This window comes from Chinchilla lanigera, unplaced genomic scaffold, assembly GCF_000276665.1.
Source record: "Chinchilla lanigera isolate Chin_1 unplaced genomic scaffold, ChiLan1.0 scaffold00021, whole genome shotgun sequence".
NCBI classification, from domain to species: domain Eukaryota; kingdom Metazoa; phylum Chordata; class Mammalia; order Rodentia; family Chinchillidae; genus Chinchilla; species Chinchilla lanigera.
This window is the reverse complement of record NW_004955422.1, coordinates 16,062,751-16,079,560: the sequence shown is the minus strand read 5'-3', so window position 1 is coordinate 16,079,560 and position 16,810 is coordinate 16,062,751. Positions and strand designations below refer to the sequence as shown.

Below are 16,810 nucleotides of genomic sequence, written 5' to 3'. Positions count from 1 at the left end.
GGTCACTGGGGTCATCCTGTCGTGCAAGTGCCCCCTGGAAGCTGCAGATGGCCCTCTAAAGGCAGGGCGCTGGCCTGGGGTCTGCTGAGCTCGGGGCCGGGGCAGTAGGTGTCCCATCCCCCTCAGTGCCAGGCACGGCGGTGAGCAGCACCCCACTCTCATTGCAGTCATCCAGTTTGGCTTTGTCACCCTGTTCGTCGCGTCCTTCCCACTGGCCCCGCTCTTCGCGCTGCTGAACAACATCATTGAGATCCGCCTGGATGCCAAGAAGTTTGTCACTGAGCTCCGGAGGCCAGTGGCTGTCAGAGCGAAGGACATCGGTGAGTGAGCAGAGCGGAGGGTCCCGAGCAAGGGAAGGCTCCACAAAGCCGGAGCCGGCACTAGCCATGAGGGCTTGGGGCAGCATCCCCTGGAGGGCTCCTCACTCTGCCCTTCCCAGGTGATCTGAGACCTGGAGACCTACTCGCCTGTCCCCACCTCCTGAGACCAAATCACCATGAGGACCCTGGGGAGGGAAGGAGTCAGGTGCCAGTGGCCCTGGAACGCAGAGCCAGACCCTGGAACAGCAGTGCAAGCTTCCCAGCAAACACCTCCTGCGCTGTGTAACTCTGCGTCACTTCAGGTTCCCAAAAGGGAGGAGAAAAAGGAGAACTGATCCCATCACTAAATGACTCACCTGTGTGGTCAAAACTTCACTCAGGCTTTTTTTTTTTTTTTTCCTGTGGATCTAAGGAGAGAATCTGGGCCTTGCACATGCTAGGCAAGTAATCCACCACTGAGCCACACCCCCAGATCCCTTTTTTTTGACAGGGTTGCTGGTTGCCCAGGCCGGCCTCAAACTTGAGGTCCTCCTGCCTCAGCCTCCCAAGTAGCAGGAATTACAGGCATGCACTTAGGGTTTTAATGCAGGCTTTCCCACCCCAAGTCACTCAAGCCTGGCTCATCCACGTGGAAGAGAGGGGCCTGGGGACTGGGGGAGGCGTATTTAAGGTCAGAGGAAAGAATAACCACATAAGACATGTCAAAAACTGGAGCAGACTTCCTGTTGGGGTAGTGAGCTTCCTATCACCGCTGAAGCAAACAGGGTGTCCAGGAGGGGTAAGAGATATGGGAGACCGAGCGGATAGGCTCTAGACCCCACCCTACGCTCCAGCCAGAGCTGTCCCTCACCCGCGAGGACAATGCCCTTCTTGTCCTAAAGTGAGATTCAATTTTCAAAGTGAAAACAATCCCGCAAAGCACTCTAGTTTTCTCTCCACAGTGTTAGCTAGAGCGCCATCTCTGAGCTTCTCCTTGAAGTAAACAGAAGATTGGGTTATGTTAGGTTTGCTGTCCTTCTGGTGAAATGATGCTACATGCCAGCATGAAAGGGCTTCTCTGGGTTGAACTTTTGTGTCCCAAACGCACTTTCTCAAAACTGTGGGATGCTTTCTTGGTCCTTCCTGCCCTGGACACCAGGATCGTTCTCATTGGAACACCCTCAAGTGGCACCACGTTCTCTCCTGCAGTCGTTGGCAGGTCTCTGGGGCTGGAAGCTCTCGCTGGTCCCCACTTTAACCTCTGGTGGCCTAGCCACTGCCCACCATGTCTGCTGGTTCTCCACCACCCATCTCGGAGGTAACGTGGACTCTGCCTTCTCTTACGTGGCATCTTTTAGTCTGAGCCACAGGAAATTGCCATGTTCACAGTCAAATGCCATCAAACATCAGCGATTTCATCCAGTTCACCCCCAGCCTCAGGTGCATAGTGTAGGACCTGTGAGGAGCTGGGCTCAGAGGAGCCCAGGAACCTGGGTGCAGTGTCGGGAGGGAGGTAAGGGAGCATCTCACGCGGCCTGGGCACTTGTGCTTCTGTGTGTCACCTCTTGTCTGGACGAAGCAGATGATGGAAACCCAGCAAAAAGAAATGCCGATTTAGACTGTAAAATGAGATCTGTCTATAAATTTTAAAGATGGAAAGCCCTGAGTGAGCAGATCCTCCCAGGTCCCTCTGGGCCCCAGCATCCCTGATTCAGCCTCCTCTGTGGCCAGGGGGGCCCTTTGCTCCTCATGCCATACCCACAAGTGCCCAGACCCCTGGTGACCACATGGCAGGGCCTGGCAGAAGCACTGGGTCAGCAGTCAGCCCAGGCTTCCAGCAAAGGGCCAGAACGCAAAGGTCTCATGTTTTGTGGTCCCCAAGCCTTAGCAGGACTCTTTGTACTGCAAGTCTTTTATCCATTTTTAAAATTTGCATTTAAAAATACAAAAAACAGGGCTGGGGATTTAGCTGAGTGGCACAGCGCCTGCCTGGCAAGTGCAGGTCGTGAGTTCGATTCCCAGTACCGGAAAAAAAAAAAAGTAAAAATACAAAAAGCCATTTGCAGCTGATCAGCCAAGTGGAAAACAGGTCCTGAGCTGGATGTAGGCCATGGGCAGGTCCAACTCTGCAGCCAGGTGAACCCCGAACCCCCGACTGGCTTCTCAGAGGCACCACACATCCTGCTGTGATAGCCAGCCCCGGAGAGCTGGGAGCAACATGGATTTGTCTTGGACCCTTCAGTCTGTGGGGTGCTCTGAGGAGCTGCAAGGAAGCCTGGGTGGCTCTTCAGTCCCTGAAAACCCGTGGCTCTCTGCCCTGTGGCAGTAGAGAAAAGCAGGTGCCCTCCCAGTCACTGATCCTCACAAAGGCCTGATTCCCGGACGCCTGGAGGCCCCGGCTGAGTCCACGCGGGCATGTGTTTGCTTTGGCACCTCTGCCTCCAGAGGCCTTCGCTATCCCCAGACAGTGGCACCTGAAAACTTGGACACCCACCAAGGTGAAGAGAGCACCCGGCTCCCCACAGCCCCATCACCTGCACTGCCATCCCCACCGCCAGGGTGGCCACGTGCATCTGCAGGGTTTTGCTCCTGGCTCCCTGCTCTTTCCCACGGCTCACGGATCAGCTACCACTTCCTGGTTCCTGTCTGGTTGGTAGAAAGCGTGATTGGCCGGTCTTTCACATGCTTGTTTGCAGGCTCCTTAGCTGTAACCTTTTGCTCAACAAGCTTTTGTATTCCTCCTGTGATCCGTGCAGAGCCTTTGGGCCGGCCTCCCTGGGGACAGAGGCCCATCGGCCGCTGTGACCTGCACCCCACAGACCATGGCTGGCTAGGGAGGTTGTGCCCCAGAGCACAGGGGCTCTGTCATCCTTGGCCGTGGATGGGGAGGCACAGTGGGTCCCAACGTTTAAGTAGTAGGCCCCAGCTCCATGCATGGGAACCAGCCCTGGATCCCCGGGCTCCCTCCACTTTGACTTCCTGTTGTCTTCAGAAGCTGCCAGGAGAAACTTCTGCCACGTTTAGCTCGTGGCCACCCTTGCAAAGCACTTGGTTTTTCCCAGGTACTTCCTTGTTGTCTTCTTGGAAATGGGGCCTAGAGACCCCTAGGATGATTTAAAAAAAAAAAAAAAAAAAAAAACCTTAGAAAAAGGTAGGCCTGAAGGGGACAGCTACGCATTATGGGTTTGCATAAAAACAGCTCAAAGTTTTCCAAAAGAGCATCCCCCATGTGACCTAGGCATGGTAAGGTCAGTAAGTATCAGCCAAGATGTGCAGCAGCAGCATTTTGGGTTCAAAATGTAGGCTCTGGCCCTGCTCCAAGACAGGTGAGGGGTGAAGTCTGGTTTTGCACTTTTTTTCTTTTTTGTGGTACTGGGCATTGAACCCAGGGCCTCCACACTGAGCTACAAGTCCAACTCTTTTTCTTTTTTTATTTTGAGATAGGGTCTTTCTCATTGCCCAGGCTGGGCCTGAACTTGCAATCCTCTTGCCTCAGCCTCCCAGAATGCTGGGATTACAGATGTGCGCCGCAGTGCTCTGCTGGTTTTGCAATTTTTAAGCACCTCCCATCACTGTGGTGCAGGGACCACACAGAAAGCCAGTGCGTGAACGTAGACATGTTAGAGACTTGTAGGACAGGCTCAGTTCCAGGCTCCAGAATACAGTGCACGAAGCTGTGCTGACTGGCCCGTCCATCCTTCACCCTTGTCCCTCCCATTTCCTGTTGTCATCTCTCAGGGCTCCTTGGGTGATGGCCCATCTCCCTCACTTACCCCAGGATGTGCTGAACTCAGAAGCCATCCTATGGGAACGCTATATGTGGAGATCTCAACCCCACCCCAGCATCCCAGCTTGGAGGCCTCAAACTCAGCCCAGCAGACCCGGTGGGCCACATGCTGTGAAAACAGTAAGCTCCAGAGTGACAGGCATGGCTCCATGTTTCCCAAAACCCTCAGCCCTCTCTGGACGTCCTATGCCCCAACTTTGCAGGTAGCTGGTTCTAGAAGACTATTTCTCCTCTCTTAAGACAAAGGGCTAGGTTTAAATTATCCCCGACAGCAACTGCAATACCCAGTGTGGTCTGTAGGGGGCGCCGCTGGTGGTTACTACAGGTGGTTGTCATGGAGATGCATCCTCGGGTTGTGGACCAGAGCTAAGACTCTCAGAAGCAACAAGTCTAGATTTTATAAATCTCAGTCAACGTTTAAGTAGTAGGCAAGCCTAATGGAGCATCACACAGCCTCAACAGGTCCCACCAGCCACTGCTTTGCATCCTCCCTGCCACCCCCATTTCATCTATTGGAAAGGACAATTTATGCTCGTGAAGTTACTCAGCAAACATCTGCCAAACAGTGCCAACACTGTTTGCCAGATACTAAGTGAGGCCCAGAAGGGATGTGCAATTCACAGCCCACCCTGTGATCTCTGAGTCCACAGAAGGCCCCTTGTCCCCAGCACATGGCCAGGAGAAGCCCGGCATGAAATGTGTTTCCACCCAAGATCAAAGTGTAAGTGCCAGCAGCATAAGGATGTGCCACCTTCCTGGTGCTGTGTCTGGCTCACCCCTTCCACCTGCTTTCCTCCTGCTGAGCGTGAGGCACCCACCCTCTGGTCCCCACCACCTGCCCTGCCCCAGGAAGCTAAATTGAGGACTTGGGAGATGCTGAACAGAGCTGTGATCAACGTCTCTGTTCCAGTCAGGCTGCAGCCCGCACGGCCCGAGGATAGGAGCTGTGATTCCTACTTCCCAGGCTCCCACCCAAAATGGGTCTGCCAGGGTGCTTCTGGTGGACTTGGGTCGTGACTGGGGTTTATCATTGAATTGTCCTTGGCTGGTGCCAGGAGGGGGAGATCCGGGCACCTCACATGTCATGCTGTGTTGGCCTCTGCTGCTGTGTCTGAGCCTGTGGTTCCCAGTCTCTGGGGAGCAGGAGATGAACTGCTGCTCTCTCTGCACCCCAGCAGCATGCACTCAGAAGCAAAGGCGGCAGCCCCCGCTGCTGCTCCTTCTAGGGTAGGAGGGCAGCGTGCGTAGCTCTCCCACCTGCCCTCTTTTTCCCTAAAGACACTAGTAGTTGCTTATCCTCCCCGGATCACCCACCTTGGACCTGGCTCGGGACCCAGAGCCAGAACCTGCCTGGGTGCCTGCCTGGCCTGAGAGGATTTGGTCAGAGGGTACCGGTTCCTCTCCAGAAATCACAGCATTGAGGCCTTGGCGGTGCTGTCTCCGAGACAAATGGAGTGGCAGTGCGTCCCCTGTGCTGGGTTGTGATGCTTTTGTGCATCTCTGACTTGGGGTGGCAGGAGCCATGAGCTGTCCAGAGGGAAATGGTTTATGCCACAGTACTGTAGAGTCATCATTCCCAGGGTGATTTCCTGGCCTCCCCAGCCAGGGGCCCTGGCACTGACTTTTACCCCAGCACTAGTTGGGCCTCTTGCAACTATAGCTATTCAGGCACCAGTCCAGAAGCTGCACCTCTTTTCTTTTTTTCACTTTGTGTGTGTGTATGTGTGTGTGTGTGTGTGTGTGTGTGTGTGTGGTACTAGGGATTGAACCCAGGGCCTTTGCACTGAGCTACCTCCCCAGCCCATTGTTTTATTTTTTATTTTGAGACAGGGTTTCACTAACTTGCTTAGGCTAGACTCAAACTCACAGTCCTCCTGCCTCAGCCTCCCAGAGTGCAGGATTACAGGTGTGTGTCACCCCACCTGGCAAATCTTTGTCTCTAGACAACAGGTCCCACCAGGCCAATTGGCATAATAAGCAGGTTTTCTGGAGGTGTTAAGAGTCCTTAGGGACTTGCTGTTTCTAAGTGCGTCTCTCAGAAGCCTCGTGTGCTCATGGACAGCTAACCAGCTATAAAGCTGTGGGTACTGGCACTCACCAGGTGATGTCCCACTGCCACCGTGTCCCTCTGACTGCCCTGAAAAACAGACCTGCTACCTGCAAGGCAGGGCCACTGGGTGCTCCCTGTGACCGGGTGGTTGAGCGTTGGCCCAAGAAGGGTCTTTAACCTGCTTTTCTCCCCCAGGGATCTGGTACAACATCCTCAGAGGCGTTGGGAAGCTTGCTGTCATTATCAACGTAAGTGACATCTCAGGGAGCTGGGCCACAGGGACAAAAGTTCTGGCTAAATCCTGGCTGGATGACCAGGGGAGGGGGCACTTGAAGGTGGAATCAGGTTCTGCTCCCGCCTGCAGTCCCAGCACAGCCTCAGCCTGCTTCTAAGTCTGTTGATCTTGGGGAACATGATAGGAGACACCAGTTCCTCCAGGACCTCCTGCAAGCCTTCAGCAAAACCCCTTACCCACCCCAGCCCTCCCACCCAAGTCCTGAGAAGGACGGAGAAGAAGACAGACAGAGGGAAAGACAGGAAGAAAGAGCCAGAGAGCGCGATTCCTCACTGCAACCTTTTGGTCTCTCTACTCCTTTATCGGAGGGAGGGTGTTCACCTTTATGTGAAATGCAAGCCTGAGCATTAAAGGAGCTTGGGAAAGGAAAAGGGGGGAATTGTTAGCACCACCCCTGCCCCCAGCCGCACTAAGAACCAGTGTCCCCCTACCTCCTCCCAGTGTCCTGAGCCTCACCCTCTCTGGTCTCACTGTCCCAGGCCACAGGGTAGTGCTGCCACGGCCCTTGGCGCCTTGGTCAGAGCAGTATTCCCTGTGGCCTCCTCTCTCAGGGTCCCCATCTCTGCCATGTTTTTGATGTTCTCCCCCAATAGTTCTGCTCTGTCCAGCCATCCCTGCATGTGCTTCAAAGCCCAGGGGAGCCACACGCTGTCCCCACTGCCACTGCCTCATGACCTGCCACCCACAGCAGGTCCTGAGCTCCCCACAAGATGCAGGAGTACTCAGCCCAAGAGGAGTTCTTGAGCCCTGGGACTCTGCCCTGTCCCCTGCTGCTCACCTCCTCCCTCCAGACTATTGTGATAGCGTGAGCTGGGCATGCTCTATGGTTTTCCCACCCTACCAGCCTGTCTCTGCCATTGAGCCTGGAAGGCAAGGTCCCCTGGTAGTGTGACTGGGGAAAGGGTAGCACAGAGAGGTCAGGTGACCTGGCTGGACCACACAGTGAGAGGATACTGCCTTTACCTGCCCTGGTCTCCTGCTGTTGCCAGCCCTGCAGATGACTGAGGGATAACAGACCCCCACCCCACCCTCCACTCACTGTCCGGGCCGCGCCCACCCACTGTCCCCGCAGGCCTTCGTCATCTCCTTCACGTCCGACTTCATCCCGCGCCTGGTGTACCTCTACATGTACAGCCAGAATGGCACCATGCACGGCTTCGTCAACCACACGCTCTCCTCCTTCAACGTCAGTGACTTCCAGAACGGCACGGCCCCCAACGACCCCTTGGATCTGGGTTATGAGGTGCAGATCTGCAGGTACCAACCTCGCTTCTTTCCCCCAAGGACCTTGTTTGGTGGGTTTCTGGGAAACCAGCATTTGAGCCAGGATTCTTTCAAGGGGCCAGTCACAAAACAGCCCAGACTTACTTTTGAAAAATGCCTCATGGGAGGCGGGTAGGAGATGGTGTTAGTACAACGGAGAAATTCAGGAGCTACAGTTTGCTGTCGGGCTGCTTTGCTGCCACAGCCCCTTGACTGAGCTTTCCTCAGCGTCAGCATCGTTTTCTGACATGCAGAAGGGACCTTCCACAGCCTCACCTTACATCCTCTCTGCTCTGCAGCCCCCAGAGGCAGCCCTTCTCTTTCCCCTGGGTCAGCAAAAGCCCCAGACTGAGTCTCACCAGTCTGTCCTGCATCGCATGGACGCAGAACCGGTCGCCCTTGCCAGGGGTTGGGGGACACTCATCAACTAGGCTGGGTTGTGGGTCAGAGAACTGGGGGATCCTCATTGCAGCTGTTCTGCAGACCAGAGGCTGGGGACTTCCGGGGAGCTGCTTGGGAGCCAACGTGCAGAGTCTGGGCCAGGCCATTCCCTGCCCATCCCCCACGGGCCTGGTGCAGGGGCTGGGGACTCAGAGAGGGTGGCCTGATCCCACCCATCCGGGGACCTCCATGCAGGGGGCAACAGACACATAAACAGATCAGTTACCAGAGCAGGAGCGAGAAACCAGGTCAACAGGCGGAACAGGGAAATGTTAGGGGTGGGCAGCCTCACCAGAGTGGTGAGGGTCACAGTGATTTGGGGTGGGCTGATCTAGCTTCTGAGCAGGACGTGAAGGGCGGCGCATGGACAAGAGGACAGAGCAGGCAGAGGTGGTGTCCCATGGCCAGGGCAGGAGAGGAGGGCTGTCCACCCATGGAGCCTGTCTGTGGGCGGCTGGGAGTAGCAGCACCCGCAGACAGCACAGTCTCCAACCCAGCAGAGACCCACAGCACCAAAGGCCTGCGCCCCTGTGTGCGCATCGGGGCAGGCAGACGCCACCCTCCTTCCCGGGGTCTGTCCGGCTGCCACCTTTCCCCGTCCTCTTATCGGCTCTTAGCCTTGACCTGTGGGAGCAGGAAGAGGCCACCAGGGCTCAGGGCACTGTGGGCAGCAAGAGGAGGCTTAAGGCTGCAGCCTGAAGAAGAAAAGTGGAACACCAAGCTTGTGCCCTGTGTCACAGAAGAGCGCCTAGCTGGGCCCCATGCAGAGCGAGTTGGAACCAGGTCTGCCCACTCGAAGTCAGGTGGTGACACAAGACACAACCCAACCCCACTTCCGGCTTAGAATTCCCCCACTGGTTCCCCTGCTTCTGCTAGAATTGGTCCATAAATCCACAGATAAACTCACATAAGTGGAGAACATATTCAACTGGAAATGCGCTGAATGCTCCCAGCCTCCTGTACATCCTGGCCCAGCAGCACCATGCGCTGTCCCACATGCCCTGATCTCAGGGCTGACACTGCCGCCACCAGCCTGTATCAAGAGGGGTTCAGACTAGGTAGTGCAAGCCTGGGGGAAGATCAAATTCAGAAATCGGGCACAGGTGCTACTGAATATGTACAGCCTTCACACTGTCAGAAAGTCAAAAAGTCCAAAGTGAGCTGGGCTCGGCGGTGCATGTCTATAATAATCCCAGCACTCTGAGAGGCTGAGGTGGGAGGATTTCAAATTTGAGCTTAGCGTGGGCAATTTAGCTAGTTAATAAGACCCTGGCTCAAAACCAAAACTAAAGGGCTGGGGATGCCGCTCAGTGTGAAGACCCTGGGTTCAATCCCTGGTACCACACTGACATAAAAATCTTAATCATGGTGAAGTTGGAGACCCATCTATACATATATGTGGGATCATTCATAGGAAAGGCTCAGAAAGCCTTGCGCCATCTCTCCACTGGTGGCCTTCAAGAGGGGACTGTGTCAGGGGAAGGGGCTGGGATTCCCTCCCCATCAGGCACGTGGCCCCAGGAGCTGGCCACAAAGTGCCACAGCAGTCCCCAGAAGATGACACAACACCTTAGCAGTTTCACACTTCCCATGCCAAGAACACACTCAAGCGTTACATGTGTAACTGAAGCTGGATTTTAGAAGCATGACTAAGAAAAAGAGGGTAGAGAATTATACGTCTCATTTTTCTAAAAGATTCCCGAGGGCTTTGAACATTACCATTTATAAGGTGAGAGATGGGCTCACGGCCAGCGGAAGGACCCACGTCACACAGGCAGAAGGCAAGGACACGGGGCTGAGACCTCATGTTTAAGTGTCTTGTGGCTCTGACCCCCACGTAGACAGAGGCTGTGGATCCCACACTCTGCTCCCCAGACCCGGGTTCCAGCCAGGACTCTCTGGACCCCAAACTCTTGTGCCAGGTACTGAGCCTTCTGCCCACACTGGCCACACCCTCATCGGGCCACCTCCCCAAGGAGGCGCTGGCAGGAAGAACAGAACCAAGCCCAGCCAAGGAGTGGCCCCAGCGGTGATGAAAGAGTTGAGAACTAGGATCGCTGCTGGTTAGTGTTTATTCCTGCACTCAAACCAGCATTGCCACATCCAGGCCTCCACCCACCCTCAGAGAAGATATCACATTCTCCCTTGGGGAAGTCAATGGGCTGATAAGGAAAGCCAGGCAAAGCGGGGAAAGAAAACCATCATCTCTGGGAAAGATGTCTGAACACAGGTAGCAGCGGACTTTGAGGGATGCACAGGAGTTTGCCAGGTAACCCAAACACATCTCCCAGCATCCCAGTGTAGCTGGCCCAAAACATAGAAGGAAAGAGGGAAGAACAGGTGTGGGGGGGGGCTGCCGTTCCCATCAGAGAGCAGGGTGTGTAACTTCTGCCTGGCTCAGCACCTGCACCAACATGTGTTTCCCCAGCCCCATCCTATCTCAGTGTCGGGGGTTCAGAGCTGAGCAGAAACAAGACTCTGTGGATGGAAGAGCCTAGCTATTGTGTTCCCCACTGAATCTGCTCCCTTGAAATGGAGGCTGGCATGTAGTAGCTCCTCAATAAATGCCTACAATGTGAAGGAATGCCCAGACCAAGGCCCAGAGAGGCTGAGCAGTTGCTCTGAGACACAGCGGGTAGCTGTCCCTGTGGGCCGGGAGCTAAGATTGTGAGTCTAGAACTAGCTGCCTCCTCTCACAGTCTGCCTGGCTGGGCCAGCCAGAAATGAAAGGGTGCAAGTCCTGGACCAAGGGGGTCCAGTGAGACTCCAGAGGGAGTGCCTGGAATTGGGGTCCACTGCCTTAAGTGCAGGCTGCAGAAAGGAGGGGTGCAGGCACAGAGCTGGCAGAGCTGGGCAGAGCCCCACAGGCACCCATGTGCATCCACCCCAGACAAGTACTGGGACAGTGTCCCCAAAAAGATGGTAGTTTTCAAACTTTTCTAGAAGCCTAGAGTTCGGTGAAGGTCAAGGCCGGTTGAGGTGGGGGGGTTCAGGCTGAGAGAACCCCACCCACCCAGGGAGCCTCACCTTCTCCGGCTTCAGCTGAGAGTCCCTTGGGAAAAGGCTGCACAGCCTCTGGAACCTCCGAGCCCAGAGGGGCCTGATGCTGCTCCGGGGAGCCCACGGCTGGGCCTACAGGGACGTCTCCTGAGGTCTAGGTTTCCCATGCGGTCACGTGGCCCTGACCACTGTCCTGCGTGGACCGACCCAGAGCAGGCCACAGTGCTGGGCCAGGCTCTCTGTGTCTCTCCAGCCACCCAGCATCCGCCTGAGCTGCGTCGCCCTTACACCTCACTCTCTTCTGCAGGTACAAAGATTACCGTGAGCCCCCGTGGTCCGAGCATAAATACGACATCTCCAAGGACTTCTGGGCCGTCTTGGCCGCTCGCCTGGCGTTCGTCATTGTCTTCCAGGTGTGTTTTCGCGGTGGGCCTCTTTGTTTCCCGAAGGATTGGGGGTTAAGGGTAGGAAGCACTCTGTGCTCATTGTCAGGAGCCCCTGGCACCAGGGCTGGGAGACCCTGCAGAGACCTGGGAGCCGAGTGTCAGGATGCCCAAAGGACGCCTGGCCAGCCCAGGCCCTGAGCTGTGACAAGCCCAAGAGAGCTTCATGGGAACGAGGAAAGGAAAGGGAGGGCTGATGCGGGGAGGGAGCAGTCAGTGTGCACGGTCTGTACTGAAAGAGACGTGGAGGAGGGGGAGACACTGCCATGCCCCCGGCTTGGCCTCCCTGCTCTCTGGGTAGAATTCTGGGTGCTTCAGACAGGAGGCATGGGCCCTAGATGACTCCAGTCCCAGGCCAGCATTCAGAGGACCTGACCATCTCTGAGGAGGAGGTCGGGGCCTATTTCTTGAGACTGGCAGCCTCCGGTGAGCAAGACCCCAGGTCAGGCAGCGGCAGGTGCACCAAGCGGAGGCCACAGCACGAGAGAGGCCACCTGGGGCCATGACACTGCTGCAAGGGAGCCCACCAGGAAGGGGAGGCCAAGAGCTCGGAATCCAGGAGCCCCAGTGTGGGCTTCTCCCCAGCTGGGCCCCCTGCACCCAGGCGGCCTTGGCAGGTCCTTCACTCTTGAACACAGCAGTGTACCTGTCAGCCTGCTGCAGCAGTCAGGACAAAAGTCGTCAAGCTGGAGACCTGGAGTGGGTGCTCTTACGCATTTAAGATAGGAAGCAAAGCCCCCTGGGGAGGGGAAGAACGGGCAAGAAGGGGCTCAGCAAGGAGGGGTCTGGCTGGAGACTGCTCCTGCTGAACCCCGGGGAAGCAGTGGACCGGGAGTCATCCAGCCTTGCAAGGCAGTGCCTTTGTCTGCCTAGGTTGGTCAGTCACTGCCTGTTGAGGCAGGGTGGGAGACAGTGAGGATGTGAGCTCCCTAGCTGTGGGTTCAGCACCCCACGGCATTCATGTGGGGAGCTGGGAGCACCAAACAGAAGAGGGGGTGACTGCAAGGGGCACCCGCATCATCCCCAGCAGATATCACCTGGCAGAGGTTCTAACAAATGCTCCCTGGACAGAAGTTTAGCCAACAGTATGATGTGGGGTTTTGCATAAGGACCACTTTATCTTGCATTCTACCCCCAAGAAACACCTCCACCAAGGCAGTAAATGTCCAGCGTGCCCCCATGGGCTGTGCAGGTTGTAGGCGGGCCCACCCGGTCAGTAGGCACCACGGACGCTCCATCCAATTAGGTGCTGTTACTCTGTTAACTACTTTCCTGAAACCCTCAATCCTCTGTGTATGTGACAGCACATGACCGATGGCGCGTGACCCATGGCATTGTTTCTCAAGCCTCCCAGGGCAGGAACTCAGAATTACTCAGACAAATGCCCTCCTATTTACTAAATTTAAATTCATTTAAGAAAGTCAGCACATATCCCTGCTGGCTTGTTTATATCTTCTGGAAATCCAAGGCCCAGAGAGGTCAGAGAGTGTGTACAGGGCTGGGGGTGATGGATGGTGGGCTCTGCTAGGTGGGGCAGGTGCACAGGTGGGGGCAGATCCACAGATGAGACAGGTGCACACTCTTCAGGTGACAGGGGCGGGAGATCCGGAGCCCTTCCCAGGTGCACCCCTCCCACCTCGCACCCTGACTCTCCTTGCAGAACCTGGTCATGTTCATGAGTGACTTTGTGGACTGGGTCATCCCCGACATCCCCAAGGACATCAGCCAGCAGATCCACAAGGAGAAGGTGCTCATGGTGGAGCTGTTCATGAGGGAGGAGCAGGGCAAGCAGCAGCTGCTGGACACGTGGATGGAGAAGGACCGCTCACGAGAGGAGCCGTGCAACAACCACAACCCCAAAGCCCGCTCCGACAGCTGTGGCAGCGGCCCGGCCGCTAGCCAAGCATACCACGGGGGCGCACTGTAGCTGTGCGGCATGATGGGCAGGCCAGCGGGCTTCCCCCACCGACAGCGCCCTCTTGTGGGCAGGCGCACTCACCCCCACCAGGGCCTGGTGGCTCCTGTGTTTTCTACAAACGTGGAGGACCACTTTCTGATAGGACAATGTTTTTCTGTCTTCTTTCTGTATTTTTCCTTGTTTTTGCACAAGACCATTATGCAGGGAATTTTTTTATCTTTAGTGTTCAAGATGAATCAAAACGATGGGTGGTGATGGGGTGATACGCGTGGCGAGGACTGGGGCTTTGCAGCACAGTAAGTGGAAGACTTGGGCCTCCTGTGCGATGAGGAGAGGGCAGTAGCCCTAGAAATCATCCTCTGTCGTGTAACTGACGCCTCCGGGTAGATGCAAAATGGTGTTCAGAGGCACTGGGCAACAGCTGGTGCGGTGTTTCAGGGAGAACTGAGAAACTAAGAAGGAATACGCAGTGTCTGTTCTGGTTCTGAAAGGCATCACCTGCCTCTAGGTCAGATATGTTAGAAGACTTTTAAACATCTTTTCCTTCTGAAAGTTCAGAACACAAACCCTTCTGGTCGGAAGAGAGGTGCCCAGCCCTGTCCACATGGAGGGCAGGGGAGTTCCTGGTTTAGTCTGGGAGAACTAAGGGGTGCAATCGTCCCTAATTAGCAGTGACCAGTACCCTCGTGTCCCAGCCACTCCTGCACCCATCACACTGCACTGACCTTGGAATTGATCATCCAAGGTCCTGGGGAATAAAACCAGGGTGACAGGAAACAAGGGTGCTTACCTGGGAGGCATTTCTAAGAAAGGTTTAAGGGTTTCACCAAGTCCTGAGGCTTCCACGGTTTATTCAAAGCCTTAGAATATTTATTGGTTTTTTTTTTAACTCAATAATAGGGTGGATTTGAGGATTTTTTTTTCTTGTAGGTTGAGGTGGAAGGAGCTTATTAGTTAACCAAATATCATTGAGAGGAATTTAAAATACTGTTACTACCAAAGATTTTTATTAATAAAGTCTTCTATTTTGGTAACACTTCTCTATATTTTTACTTATAGGAATGTCACTGTTGGACAATTATCATTTTACAAGCTTGTAAGAACAAGTCTCATAAATAATACAAGCGATCTAAATTGCAGCAGTTATACTAACCAATTAACAGAAATTTCTCAAGCACCAAGAGAAACATAAAAAGATGCTTCACCCGAAGCCAAGGAGAAAAAACTTCAGTGTATTTGCCTTGAACTTGTCATGGGTGTGATGTTGACATTCCTGTAATCGGCCGACTATGACCGAAGCCTATGGGTGTCATAGATTTCCATTATTTGCTAAAATCATGCAATCTGATGCTTCTATTTTCTCTTGTACAGTAAGTAGTTTCAGATGAGGTTTTTGCATATAAATATTGTATTAAAAACTAGGTGATTACCAAAAATCCTTTTATGGAAACCATTTTTTAAAAAACTGAATGTACACAAATTCACAGAGGACTGTGGCTGAACATTCATTTAAATAAATTTGAATACACAATGTTCTCAGTTCACTGCAGCTTTCTTGACTTTTGCCCAGGGAATTCAAGAGGCTGAGAGGCTGTCCCCAAAGACCCTGGTAAGCTGGGTTGTTGCTGCAAATTTGGGAATGACTTACTCCAACTTTTCCAGTGCCTTTGGTGCAAGACATATGAGCTGTTCTAGATGATCCTGGGAGTCCCACACTCTGTGAGTGTGTGTGATATATGTTTGTGTGTGTGCTTGTGTCTGTGTGCACATGTATGTGCATGCATGTTCGTGCATGTAAACATATGTACAAGCCAATACTGTTAAAAAGAAGCCTTGCAATTCCGAGGTCAGCACAATGTGATGGGCGCATAAACGGCTGGGACACAAAGGCTCTGTTCATGCAGGTGCTTCTCGTGCACTGTGTGTGCATACATGTTTGCATTTGCTTATATGGATGTGTTTGTATGTTTTCGTGTGTTTATGTATCCCACATACTTGCATGTGTGTTTGCGTTTGTTTATATGCTTGTGGTATGCTTATGCAGCTGTGTGCATGTGCTTCTGCACGTCTGTTCATGTGTTTGCATGGTGTGTGCATCATACAAGTGGGTTCGTATATATTTGCCTGTGTGTACACATGTGTGAGTACATCTTTGTGCATGTAAATGGGTGTTATGTGACCCTGTCTATGTGTTAGGACAAGGGATTGCAGTCACATTTTCTTAGTGAGCTCTTCCGTGACTCCTCAGTCCAACCCTTGGGCCCACAACTGAACAGATTAGAATTTTGGGTTCCTAGAACTGAAATGTCCCAAAAACCTTTTGGGGAGTGGCCTTTGGCTGCCAGTCTGTCCACATGGGCAAGTAGAGACACCTTTTTGAAACCACCACCTGGGCACAAGGAGGCTCAGAGAGGGCCGGGGCTCTGCTGTGGACACCCAGCAAGCTGGCTACACAACCATCCCATGGATCCAGATCCCTAGGAGTCTAGCACAGGAAGTTTTCTACTGCAGGTTCCTGGGAGCAGGGTGAGGTGGGGTCCCAAGGTGTGCAGGCACTCAAGCCACAGGGAAATCTACATTTAAAATCCAGCCCTGCATGTTCTCCTGACATGTCACCCATCTGATGTCCAGCCCCATTTTGCATCATGTCACATTGTTGCATCCGGCAGGAGAACAGGGGCTGTGGTCTAGCTGGCGCACGTGCCACGCGGTCTCTCCCCACCTCCCAGCTGCGCCTGCTTTCCGTCCTCACTGTGGCTCCGGAATCACTGGCCTTGCTAGATGAGCCTCAGGCCTAGGTCCCTGTCCCCAGTCTAGGACCAGCTGTGAGAATCCCTGGACCAGATTGGCCAAAGCATGTGCCTGGGCCAGGCTGTCCCCTCCTAAAGCTGGACTAAGAACTCCGTCCCAGGCACCACACTCCTATCTCCCCCACACACATTCTACAGTCTCCAGGAGCCACTCATATGCCTCCTAACATGACTCCACACCACAGGAGGGGATTGACCACACATCAGGGAACTCACTTACATCACTATGTTTTGTAAGAGCAATAGTAAAGAAAAAAAGAGCTGACACTGGCCAGAAACAAGCCAGGAAGGAGCACCCGGCACAATGCCAGGCACAGAGGAGGCACCAGAAAGTGCTGAGGGAATAAGTGAGTGAGGAGTGGATGGTGAATGGGATGGGTGAGTGGGAGGAGAGATGGGTGGGTGAAATTGGTGAGTGGATAAATAAGTGGATGGATAGGTGGATGGATGGATGGATGGATGGATGGATGGATGGGTTGGGGATGGATAGATAAGTAGATGGAT

At 54.1% G+C, this 16,810-nt stretch overlaps 1 protein-coding gene across 10 annotated transcripts in view; it reads left to right on the top strand.

Moving 5' to 3' along the window:
* The window catches only part of Ano1 (anoctamin 1, calcium activated chloride channel), a 149,089-nt gene extending 134,054 nt beyond the window's left edge, over nt 1-15,035 (top strand). For all 10 annotated transcript variants that reach the window (XM_005384242.2, XM_005384241.2, XM_005384240.2 and 7 more), the window contains 5 exons: nt 168-320; nt 6,332-6,384; nt 7,504-7,688; nt 11,443-11,548; nt 13,239-15,035. In XM_005384242.2, the coding sequence (XP_005384299.1) occupies nt 168-320; nt 6,332-6,384; nt 7,504-7,688; nt 11,443-11,548; nt 13,239-13,505 (764 nt within the window). In that variant the 3' untranslated portion in view covers nt 13,506-15,035. The remainder of the gene's footprint in view (nt 1-167; nt 321-6,331; nt 6,385-7,503; nt 7,689-11,442; nt 11,549-13,238) is intronic.
* Nucleotides 15,036-16,810: the final 1,775 nt, after the last annotated feature.